Below are 11,481 nucleotides of genomic sequence, written 5' to 3'. Positions count from 1 at the left end.
AGAGTCGAGAAGGCGAGCAGAAACGCCGCTTTCTTTTCTAGCGAGCGAGCGGTGCCCTTTCCGAAGACCAAGAGGTACGCTTGTCAGCGTACGGATGGCCAGATGTTGCGGCTCTCCCTCCTCGCTTTGTCTGGTAGACCGACGTGCTCAATCCTTCGGTCTTGTCTACGGGGATGAGCTCGGCGGCTTCCTTCAGGTCGGAAGTCTGCGGCTCTGAACCTTGAGGGGCAGCAGTCATGAACTGTATAACACTTGTATCATTACATCTCTGCTCTAGAAGCAGACAGGCATCTTGTACTTATTATTGTATTGCACATTCATTTCGAGGTTGTTCCTTAAAGGTATCTTGATTTGTATGTGTCTCCTATGTATGTTTGTAAACACACCATGATAGTGATAATCTTCATATATGTATAGTAAGTAACTTTGCGTATGAAAACTAAACCACTCCCCCTCCCCTCGCAAATGCGCAAAGACAACCTGAAAACTTTGCGAAAACTTGCAAATTGCAATTTTCAATCATTCAACGCCATAACGACCCTTTCTATGCAACTTTTTGTGTCTTTCTCTTTCTCGTCTTTCATCTTTCTTCCTCTTTTGGATCCCAAAGCACGTCAACGAGCACCAGCATGTAAAGAAAGAACCACTTCTTTTTGCCAGTGCCTATAAATGCCATGCCATGTACAAGGACCATGATAAGAAAAACCATGATATTATAACCGAGCCTTTCCGCACCAACCCCCCGGGAACCCACAACTACCCTTAACGAACCGTGATGCCGGACCTGCTGGTGAACATGCGCGAGGCAATGTTCATCGACATGAGCTCCTGGAACAGAAGCTTGGCCGCGTAGGGCATGTGGACCTGGGCGATCTTGGTCTTATTCTTGCAAGGACGGCATTCGAAGGACTGCTTGGTGAGGTTTCTGCATCGCGTCATGTTAGCAACCTGCTGATCGGGATAGGGACGACGGAAAAACTTACGCAATAGGAGTCATGAGACCGCAAATCTCGCAAATATGCACTCTGAAAGCATCCGAAACCTCAAACAACCTCTCCTTCAGGAATGCAGCGGCACCGTGAGCAATCATGCAGTCACGTTCCATTTCACCGAAACGGAGACCACCATCTCTGGCACGACCTTCGACGGGCTGACGAGTCATGATTTGCACCGGACCACGAGCACGAGCGTGGATCTTGTCGTCCACCATGTGCCTCAAACGCTGGTAGTAGGTAGGACCGAAGAACACCTGGGCGCGAAGCTTCTTGCCGGTATGGCCGTGGTACATGATCTCGAAGCCACGAGACTGGTAGCCGTGCTCGCGGAGAAGGTTGGAGACGGAGTCGACGGTGACGTCTGTAAAGGGGGTGGCATCACCCTCCATGCCCTTGAGCGCACCGACCTTGGACAGCAGACACTCGATCAAATGGGCGATTGTCATACGAGAGGGAATGGCGTGGGGGTTGATGATAATATCAGGCGTGATACCCTCGGCGGTAAACGGCATGTCCTCTTGACGGTAAGTGACACCAATGGTACCCTTTTGACCGTGACGAGACGCGAACTTGTCACCAATTTGGGGAATTTTTGTGGTACGGACCCTGACCTTGACGTAGCGCAGACCGTCTTGGTTGGTCGTGAAGGCAACGGAATCGACAATACCGCTCTCCGTGCTGCGCAGCGGCGTGGACGCGTCACGCTTGACGTGCTGAGCCGTGCGCTGGCCAAGCTCTTGGTTATCTGGGTTGATGGGAGATGTCTTGCCGATGATGATATCGTCACCGGTGACTCTGATGCCAGGAGCGATGATACCATCATTTTCGAGCTTGTCGTACGTACCGTGCTTGGGCCGCAGAGTGTTGCTCCTGTCTGGCTTCTCGAACTGCTCCACAATGTTGATACCAACACGCTTCTCGCAATCCGTGTAGGAACGGAAGAAAAGACTGCGGAAGATGCCACGATCGATACTGCTTTGGTTCATAATGACGGAATCTTCCTGGTTGTAACCGGAGTAACAGGCAATGGCGACGATGGCGTTCTGACCGGCAGGGAGCTCACGGAACTTGAGGTATTCCATGGAGCGAGTGGTCGCCAATGGTTTTTGAGGGTAGTAAAGAATGTTGGCCATGGTATCCATACGACGGGAGTAGTTGGTGAGGAAGAAGCCCATGGCTTGCTTACCCATGGCAGATTGGTAAGTGTTTCTGGGCGACTGGTTGTGATCTGGGAAGGGAATGATACTGGCGCAAATACCGAGAAGCATACTGGGGTGGATCTCGCAGTGCGTGTACATGTGTGTCGTCGGGTTGAATTTCGTCTTGATACGGCTATTGCCACGGTTGGCAGCGTCGTCCTCAAACTCGCGACCCTTGAACTTGTGCTGACGGTAGGTGTCCAGATCTTCTGGTGTCATGCAGATCATGGCCGTCTCTTCCTCCTCGGCGTCGAGGTATTCGATAGAACCTGACTCGAGTAGGCCTTGCCAGCCGAAGTAATCCTCATGGTATTTGCCAAGCTCCTTATCCTGCTCAAGGCGCCTGATATGCTCCTTGGTAAGGATGAGCTGACCCTTTTCGACACCAGAGTCGCTGTTGTCTTCTTGCTCGACAACGAACAACGGCCTCATAACTCTACCGGCATCGGAGAAAATCTTGAACTCTCTGTCACGAATGTCGCGAACCAGCGACACCTCGAAAGAAATGATGTTCTTGCGTCTGAGGTTCTGGACAAGAGTGACGAGATGCTTGGGATCTTGGTGGACACCAACCCAAGTACCGTTGACGAAGACCTTGGTGGCATTGGGATACCGCAAAGGCTCGTACTCCTCCAACACTTCCATGTTTCGGGCAATCATGAACTCGATGATGGGATCGGCCAGCGTACCCACGGAGACGAAGCACATCAGAGACAAGTTCTTGACCAGACCGCAAGCCTGGCCTTCTGGCGTTTCTGCGGGGCAGACCAAACCCCAATGTGTGTTGTGCAGCTGACGAGGCTTGGCAAGCTTGCCGTCACGGCCAATGGGCGTGTTTGTACGACGCAAATGCGACAGAGTCGAGGCGAATGTGTATCTGTTCAAGACCTGGGATACACCAGCAGTCGAGCTCATGGCCTTCTTCTGGTCACCCCAGTTACCAGTGGCAAGCGAGTACTTGAGACCATTGGTAAGAGTGGAGGCCTTGATACCCAGGGCCAGGGAAAAGTGCTTGTTGGTATCAACACAGCGCTTCATGTAGCCCATGAGGTCCTGAGTCAGGCGTCTCACGATGCCGCGGAAAAGCTTGGCCAGCAGAGGACCAGCCAAGTCAAGGCGCTTCTTACCGAAGTGATCACGATCATCGGTATCTCTGCGACCAAGGACACACTGGAGCAACTTGTGGACCATGTAGCCAAGGAAGAAGGCCTTCCTGGTCTCGCAACCTTCAGCCTGAGAAATATGGGGTAGCAGTTCCTTCTGGAGCATCTCCTTAGCAGCCTTGATACGGCTGTTGCGGTTCACTCCCGTGTGACCGTTACCACGCTTGCCGATGTAATCCAGAGCGACCTCACGGTCCTGGATGCAGAAGGCCTCCTCAATGCAGGGACGAAGGGCTTCCAACATTTGACTGTCGCGGCGGTCGTAGCAGATGTGGTTGAGAATATCTTCGTCGGAAACGACGCCCAAAGCACGGAACACAATGGCGAGAGAGACCTCCTCCTTGACGTAGGGCAGGGTGACGCTCACAGTGTTGGCCAAACGACCCTTGTTCTGGTCAGCCTTGGTGTGCAGCCTCATCTGGAGGGAGGAGATGAGACGGGAACCCTTCTCAAGGGCACTGCGAATCTCGGCCTGGTACGAGACGCTGCCACCAGGAGGCTTCTTGAAAACCTGGACGATGTTGGCGGCAGAGCGCTCTTGGGCAATCAAGACCTTCTCACTACCGTTGATGATAAAGTAGCCACCCTGGTCGTAAGGGCACTCGTTGAGGGTGAACAAGGACTCGTCGTCCTCCATGTAAAGGTGGCAAATCTTGGACTTGACCATGATGGGGATCTTGCCAAGGAAGAGGTATCCCTTGAGGTTCTCCGGGTTGATCTTGTCGTCCTTGGGCGGCTCTGGTGGCGCACTCTCCTCCTCAATCCAGCGCAGGACGGTCGGGTGCTCGCCGGTGCGGGCCATGTGGTCGTGCTCGTCATCGGTGAGCTGGTTAAGGGGCTTCTTTTCGCTGACGGCGATACGGGCGCGCTTGGTGACCTTGCAGTAGATGGGAGCCGAGTAGGTCAGGTTGCGGTCACGGCATTCGTACGGGAGAAGACTGATAGTCTCGCCCGTGGCTTCGGTGAGGGTCGGCCTGGAAATGATGATCTCTCCGAAATGAACGTCGTATCTGCGCAGAATGACCTCTCTGCCCTCGTCGTCGCCTGGGCTTGGGTGGTCCAAGGTAAGATCGGCATACTCGTCTATTAGAGATTGCACTGTGTCTGTTGTGAACTCGTTGAAAGAATCGATCTGCTGGGACACGAGGCCCTTGAGGTCGAAGTAGGAAGAGATGACTTCCCACGAATCCTCGGGCGTGATGGCGTTAGGGTCGGAACCGTCGTCCTCGTCGTCAAAAGTGGAGAGGTTCTCGTAATTGTCATCATTGTCGTATGTGTCCCCATAGCCGCCATAGCTCTGGCTGCCGTCCTTTGCGTAGGCGGCCATCTTGCAAGTCAGCAAGGCGAGCGGTGCAGGTGGTTTGGCGGACGGGCTAGGAGTTGGTGGCCGAGCGGGCGGAGGGCTGGCTGATCAAGTAATCGATAAATCGTGGATGGATGGTGAATGGCGGACCGTGAACGGTGGCGGTCGGTGGCGGGGTATGTGAATGAAATATCCGACCGGGAATCGGCAGGCACTAGACTAGGCGGTAACGCGACGACAGCGTCTGGTCTGGCTGCTGTTGGGGTATCCGGAGTCGATTAAAGAGAAGACGACGGTCGGTAACGAATCGAAGAGGTCGAAAGGAAGCAAAATGGGTATCGCGGCTCGGGTTGGCCGGCGATGATGGTAGATGGTCGAGGATCAGTCGCGCATCTACAGCTCGTCACTTTCGGATTTTCCTTGTCAATGTCGGAACGCGACTCTCATGGAAAGAGATGCAGATTAACGGATCGAGTCAATCGATGACTTGGTCGAGAACGGATGCAGCGCAACGAAAAACGTCGACGGCGGCTGCTGGGAGTGGCGGGGTGGGAGGACAACGCGCGTGGAGGTCGCGATGTTGGTTGAGGAGGTGGTGATGGTGGTTGGGGAAAGTGGTCGAACGCCAGCGAGGGACGGAGTGCCACTCCAAAATCCCAGACAGACAATGCTGCTGGTAAGCGCAGACTGAACAAAGTCCAAGCTCCAGGCGGCGAAGCCAGAAGTGGATCTTGAAATGGCTGCTTCAGCAAGATGATTGGTTGGATTGCCTTTACTAATGCACCACAACGTCCATTCACCGTCCCCGCAAATCCGGCCGGCAACGAGGGAGGTCAAAGGTACGGGAAAATGCCAGCCGGCAACAGCACAGCAATTGCCTGACGGGAATTACTCGAGGGTGTGGGTGCCTTCTGTCTGGGCGCCAAGGCTCTTCCACTTCCACCCTCATACATTGGACGTTTTCAAGCATATTCGACACCTCTCTTCTACGCTCGTGTCGGCCACTTTGACTCTTGTGTTGCTCAGCCATGCTTTTAATTTTCTTCTCCATTTTTAGCCCTAGGTATTTCTGGTCTTTTCGCCGGCCTCTTGAAGGTTGGAATGTCTTGTTTGATGTACCGAGCTAACAGACATCCGTGGACCGTGCGTTCAGGTTGTCAACCTCAAGAGAGGAATACAATTCTTCGAACGCCATCCCAACAACTCATCAGATGAAATGAAAGTACTTGCTATGTCTTGGATCAAAACCTCCAGAACTGAACCTACCCTCCGTTGCTGCCAATCTCCTCAATGACAATACCAACGAACACCATAATAACGGCGGCATATGCGAGCGTCGTCGCGAACACGTTGTCCACCGATTCCAAGTACAGCGACACCAAAAGGCCGAATGCACTGATGCTTCCTTTCATCGCCAGTTCTTTCCAAAATCTGATTACAAAGCAGCTACGGAGAGGCTGAAACTGCAAGAACCAATTTGATCCCAAGGCCGGCTACTAACAAGAGCGGTTCCCTCTTGCAGCGAGGTGGACAGGCAAGTGCTCCCACACCTAACCACCAGGTTGATAATATCATCAACACTCGGACTCAATATCCCGAGCGGGCGGCCGCAATCTTCCTCAACTGGGATCCCCTAGGGCTCTGATGCTTTGAACTGGGCTGGCTCCTTGCGCCCGTTCCATTTATTTTGCTTTTCCCAATTCACAACAATCCATCATCCAACGAGTCGTCCTTCATACGTCATGGGAACTACAGTCCAATACTGGTTGGTTTGTTAGCTCGAGACCTCGGGTCAGCTTCCCTAGGCGTTTTTTAATAAGTTCATGCGCTTTGTTCTATGACTGACGCCTGGTCTGTTTTGAATATGCCAATTCCGATACTAAATATGTCATGTTAAATTCTTGTTGATGCATTTCCGATCCGCACCTAATCATTTCAATACGTCCTTATAAGGTTTGGGACAGCTAGGGATAGATCTCGTCCAAATACCAGGAGTACCAAGCTAACAAACAAACCAGCATTAGATTGTATGCATCGCCACTCCAAGACTCCCGATTCGCGGCCGCAGATCCATGGCCTCATGGGGTAACTTCTCCGCTAGAAACATCGTCAAGGAACCCGTTCCGCAGTTCCGTTCAGATGGAGCACCGACACTCGGCTAGGGTAGCATCGCCGTCGTCTTGGAGGGTTCACGTCCCGGGGCATCAACCACTCACCATCATGGATCGCACCAGGAAACTCAGAGTTTGTTCTTCGGGGGCCAGATTTGCCGCTCGCTACCGGCCACGATACTCAGGATCTGCTGTACCCCAGACATCCATAATCACAAACTCGGATTACCGGTACCCAGCGCAACCATCTTATGTCTGTACCTGCGCTCCGTTGCCTGTTCCTTGCATCGCCATATCCAACCTGCCGTGTTGGGGATACGATTGTCATGATTTCGGGCACAAGAAACCGCCAATGTTCGAGCCACCCGGCTGCCCACATATCCAGGATTTACGCCCGGTTTTGGAGAGGTGCCGGGTAATTAGAACCGAGTCCATGAATGGGTTTACTAGTATAAGAAGGCTGCTGGGACCCTTTGCCTTCCACCCAAATTCCGGGATCAGGCTCTTACACCTCAGACAAGATACAACATGCGCTCCTCCACTATTCTGCAAACCGGCCTGGTGGCCGCTCTTCCTTTCGCCGTCCAGGCCGCCTCCGGATCCGGCAAGTCCACCAGATACTGGGACTGCTGCAAACCATCTTGCTCCTGGTCCGGCAAGGCTTCCGTCAACCGACCCGTCCTCGCTTGCGACGCAAACAACAACCCTCTGAGCGACGCCAACGTTAAGTCGGGATGTGATGGCGGTTCTGCATACACATGCGCCAACAACTCTCCCTGGGCAGTGAACGACCAGCTGGCCTACGGCTTTGCGGCCACGAAACTCAGCGGAGGAACCGAGTCATCTTGGTGCTGCGCCTGTTACGCGTGAGTTCTCTTTCCAAGACGGGGTATTCCTCCATCACTGACCATTGTCTACTCCAGACTCACCTTCACTTCGGGCCCTGTTGCTGGCAAGACCTTGGTCGTCCAGTCTACTAGTACCGGTGGTGATCTCGGCTCCAACCACTTCGATCTCAACATGCCCGGCGGCGGCGTCGGCCTGTTTGACGGATGCACACGGCAGTTCGGCGGTCTCCCCGGTGCCCAGTACGGCGGCATCAGCTCCCGCAGCCAGTGCGACTCCTTCCCGGCTGCTCTCAAGCCCGGCTGCCAGTGGCGCTTCGACTGGTTCCAGAATGCCGACAACCCGGAGTTCACCTTCAAGCAGGTCCAGTGCCCGTCCGAGCTCACCTCCCGCACCGGCTGCAAGCGAAACGACGACGGAAACTTCCCCGTCTTCACTCCTCCCTCGGGTGGGGGCAGCAACCCGTCAACTCCGACATCTCCCCCTTCTTCGGGCGGTGGTTCCGGATGTACCGCGGATAAGTACGCTCAGTGTGGCGGTTCGGGGTGGTCTGGATGCACCAATTGCCCGTCGGGATCGACCTGCAAGGCCATTAACGATTACTATCACCAGTGTGTCTGAGTAGTGCCAAGTGGTATGCTGGGTGACAGTGCCCTCGAGGCGAGAGTTGGGACAGTCCAAGAGGAATCGGTAGACAGCACGACCTTTGAGTACAATTTTGACAATGCCATGGGCATTGTTTCCTCACACATACTTTTCTAGTTTCATCATGATTATTGCATCACACTCTGCCCGCATCTAGATCAAATCGTAGGCTCTGGACGTAGGCCGGCTTACTTGGTCATCGAGGACACTGGTGAATGCTGTTGACGGCTCCTTACTTGCGTGCCATTGACCAGTCATGCATTGCCAAAGGAGGGCAGTTTTGCCGTCATACTTTGTAACCCGAGTATCGACCGACCTTCAACTTCCCTCGTACAAGTACAACCCGAGTCCACTACCTCTGTCACCTCTGTGTCGGAGGAAGGAGCATTTTGCACCTTGCCATGGTGTGACTTCCTTGGTGGCGGTCAGCCGTCACGTCTGCATAAAGGAACACGGACCATCAACCACAAAGCATCGCTCCTTCCGCGACTTTTCGACTCCATGCATGATAGCGGAACCGACAGGGCAAGTGCTCAAAGCAAGATCGAGTTCAATGAAGGCATCGTGGTAGTCTTTGGGAAGGTGCTTTCGTACGGTGGGGTGATTGGGGTACAAGACAGGCGCGACCTGACGGGACCTGGAAATGGGAAACAGGTGGGGGCTTTATCTCAACGTTCAGACCTTCCAACTTTCTTTTTTTGGGTTTGGGCAGGGGAAGCGACCTGCGGCCGCCAAGAAGGGGGCCTGCGGCCCGTACGCTACGCGTACATCTGGCCCGTGCGCTACGCGCCCGGAGTTCTCAAACTGAATCTTTCCAATGTTTCTAATCTTTTAAGTGTATTTGCTGGTATTAACTAAGAATGCCCAAAAAAAAGGTCTGAATTCTCAATATAAAAAAGGGCGTTCCTACATACGTATCCTTATATAAATCGATACTAACTATTTTCTTTACTATATAATAGTAGTATTATAATAAAATATATAAACGAAAGTAAATACACTCGGAAATAGAGCATTCTAAATAGATTATTATAGTATAATTCTTTTTATATTAATATATATAAAAATATATATATTAAAGGCTTAACTTCGAAAATTATTAATATAATTATTTTAAATTAATAATTACCCCCTATATATTATTACTATTTTTTATCTTAATTTCGTAAAATTTTATATATATAATTTGTAAAACCGTCTTATCTTCCCTATACCTTTTATTTTAGGTTACGTCGTATTAAAAATATTCTTTAATTTTATAATTATTAAAATACTATAGATTCCGACGACGATAGTATCAATCCATAATATATACTATATATAATATATAATATTATAGGGGGTAAAGAATTTTATAAAGGTTAATTTAAAATAATTGTCCGGTTTATTTATAAGTAGAAAAACATAGTATTAATAGCGGTAATTAATTATAGTAAAAGTATCGTACTATACGCTTTTTCAACTCTTTTTAATAAAATTATAATATAAATCGTACCCTTAACAAAATTAAGCGAAGTTTAGCGAAACAATATTATTACTAAAGTCCCTGAATTAAAGCCGGTTTAAATTAATGTAAAAACGCTATATTAAGTAGAAAAAAGTCCTATTTTTTTTAGTCAATTTAATTACTAATAATAAAATAAAATAGGGATATATAATAAAAGATCGAGGATAATAAATATATTTATATATTATTGCGCCCAGAGTAGGTAATAAATTCTAAGTTTAAAGCTATCTTTTAATCCCTTAGATTTTACGAAATTATTAGCCTTTTTACAATAAATAAACTATATTATATATTAAGATAGCGAAATTACTATAAGGAATTTAAATATTTATGTACTTTACGACCTCTATTACCTTGAAATATCCCGTAGTTCGGCTATATAGTTACGTTTGCTAACGTTTATTAAAATTTTATTCTTTAGAACATTAAGTTCAATTCCTAAGTAGAAATTATTTATACTTTTATAAATTGCCCGGAAATCTCTATTATTATATAATTATAATTCTATAATTATATTAGGAATTTCTAGCGTTTCTCATTCTTAATTAACGGGTTTACCTACGAAATTAAATATTAAATTTTGAAAATTATTATTTATATCAATAATAAAAATACACTTCTAATAGTATATAATACCCTTATTAATTATTTCTATAAACATAGTAATTTTAATAAGGAAATAAATTATAAAGTTATTAAATTATATAATAATTTAATACGTCCCGTAAATAAAAATATTATATATAATGATTTTGCATCGGAAAATATAAAGTATAGGATTATTTATGCCACGGTTTTTTTTAAATATAGGAATAAGTATATTAGATATTAAAAGGGTTATTTAATTTAAATTACCGCTTAAACTAAATTTGCTGGATATTTAGTAGCGTTTTAGAAGAATAATATAGAAGAAGAAAGATAATTAAAGTAGTATATATTTATTCGTATTATATTAGGCCTTTAAATATTTGGGGTTCAATAAGAAATAGCTTCGATAACAATAATTTCAACCTTAAAATAAACTATAATTTCGCTAATTTTATATATTATACGTATCGAATCGGTTAATAAATTTTATTATTAATTATAATAACGAAGGGAACGAAGCTAATAAAACTGATAATATAGTTAATTATATAATTAATACGGTTAAGGAAAATTTATACTTATTACCCAATATCGGTATAAATTATTATTCTCTTTATAAATTTACTTATAAAATTAAATAATTAAAGGCAAACGAAAAGTAATAAAAGAAATAAAATCCTATATTTCTTTAATAATTTAATACGCTATATTTTCGCAAAATAATATTCGATTACTTATAAGAGCCTTATGATAACCCCAATTTAGAATATAAACGGCCAATACCCGAAGGATTTCATTATAATAATTCCGGCTATATACTTCATTTTAAGAAAATCCTATTAATACTCTTACGGATTTAAAATAGAAATAAAGCTTTTAATAAACTATTTATTAATACATTTACAAATCTAGTAGTTTTTTATTTATTTAAATAGTATAAACAATATACTTAAAATTTAATACCTTATGAATAGTGCGCTTTTAAAATTATTCTTAAAATATTTATATTTTAGAAGTTATAATATATAGTAATTAGACTACTTATTAATAACTATAGAAAATCCAATAAGTTTCTCTTTAATAATTTAGTCAAGTTAGAAGAAAAATTACTAGAAATTAGATAA

General features: G+C 46.9%; 2 protein-coding genes across 2 annotated transcripts; one reads left to right on the top strand and one right to left on the bottom strand.

Moving 5' to 3' along the window:
* Window positions 1–324: 324 nt before the first annotated feature.
* B0H65DRAFT_243546 (DNA-directed RNA polymerase II subunit RPB2) lies at window positions 325–4,893 on the bottom strand. The gene is made up of 2 exons (XM_062822354.1): window positions 984–4,893; window positions 325–925 (listed from the first exon to the last, which is right to left on the bottom strand). Exons 1-2 carry the CDS (start codon window positions 4,682–4,684, stop codon window positions 763–765), a joined length of 3,864 nt encoding a protein of 1,287 aa, XP_062680991.1. The 5' UTR covers window positions 4,685–4,893; the 3' UTR covers window positions 325–762.
* A 2,406-nt stretch (window positions 4,894–7,299) lies between these two features.
* Window positions 7,300–8,238, top strand: B0H65DRAFT_443946 (RlpA-like double-psi beta-barrel-protein domain-containing protein-containing protein; the record flags this gene model as incomplete). The annotated part of the gene is made up of 2 exons (XM_062825658.1): window positions 7,300–7,637; window positions 7,695–8,238. The coding sequence occupies 2 exons, from the start codon at window positions 7,300–7,302 to the stop codon at window positions 8,236–8,238; spliced, it is 882 nt and encodes a 293-aa protein (XP_062680990.1).
* Between the last annotated feature and the right edge of the window lie 3,243 nt (window positions 8,239–11,481).

The sequence above is a fragment of the Neurospora tetraspora genome (genome assembly GCF_033439725.1).
Source record: "Neurospora tetraspora strain CBS 560.94 chromosome Unknown B0H65scaffold_5, whole genome shotgun sequence".
In the NCBI taxonomy this organism is placed as follows: domain Eukaryota; kingdom Fungi; phylum Ascomycota; class Sordariomycetes; order Sordariales; family Sordariaceae; genus Neurospora; species Neurospora tetraspora.
This window is presented reverse-complemented; position numbering and strand designations above follow the sequence as displayed.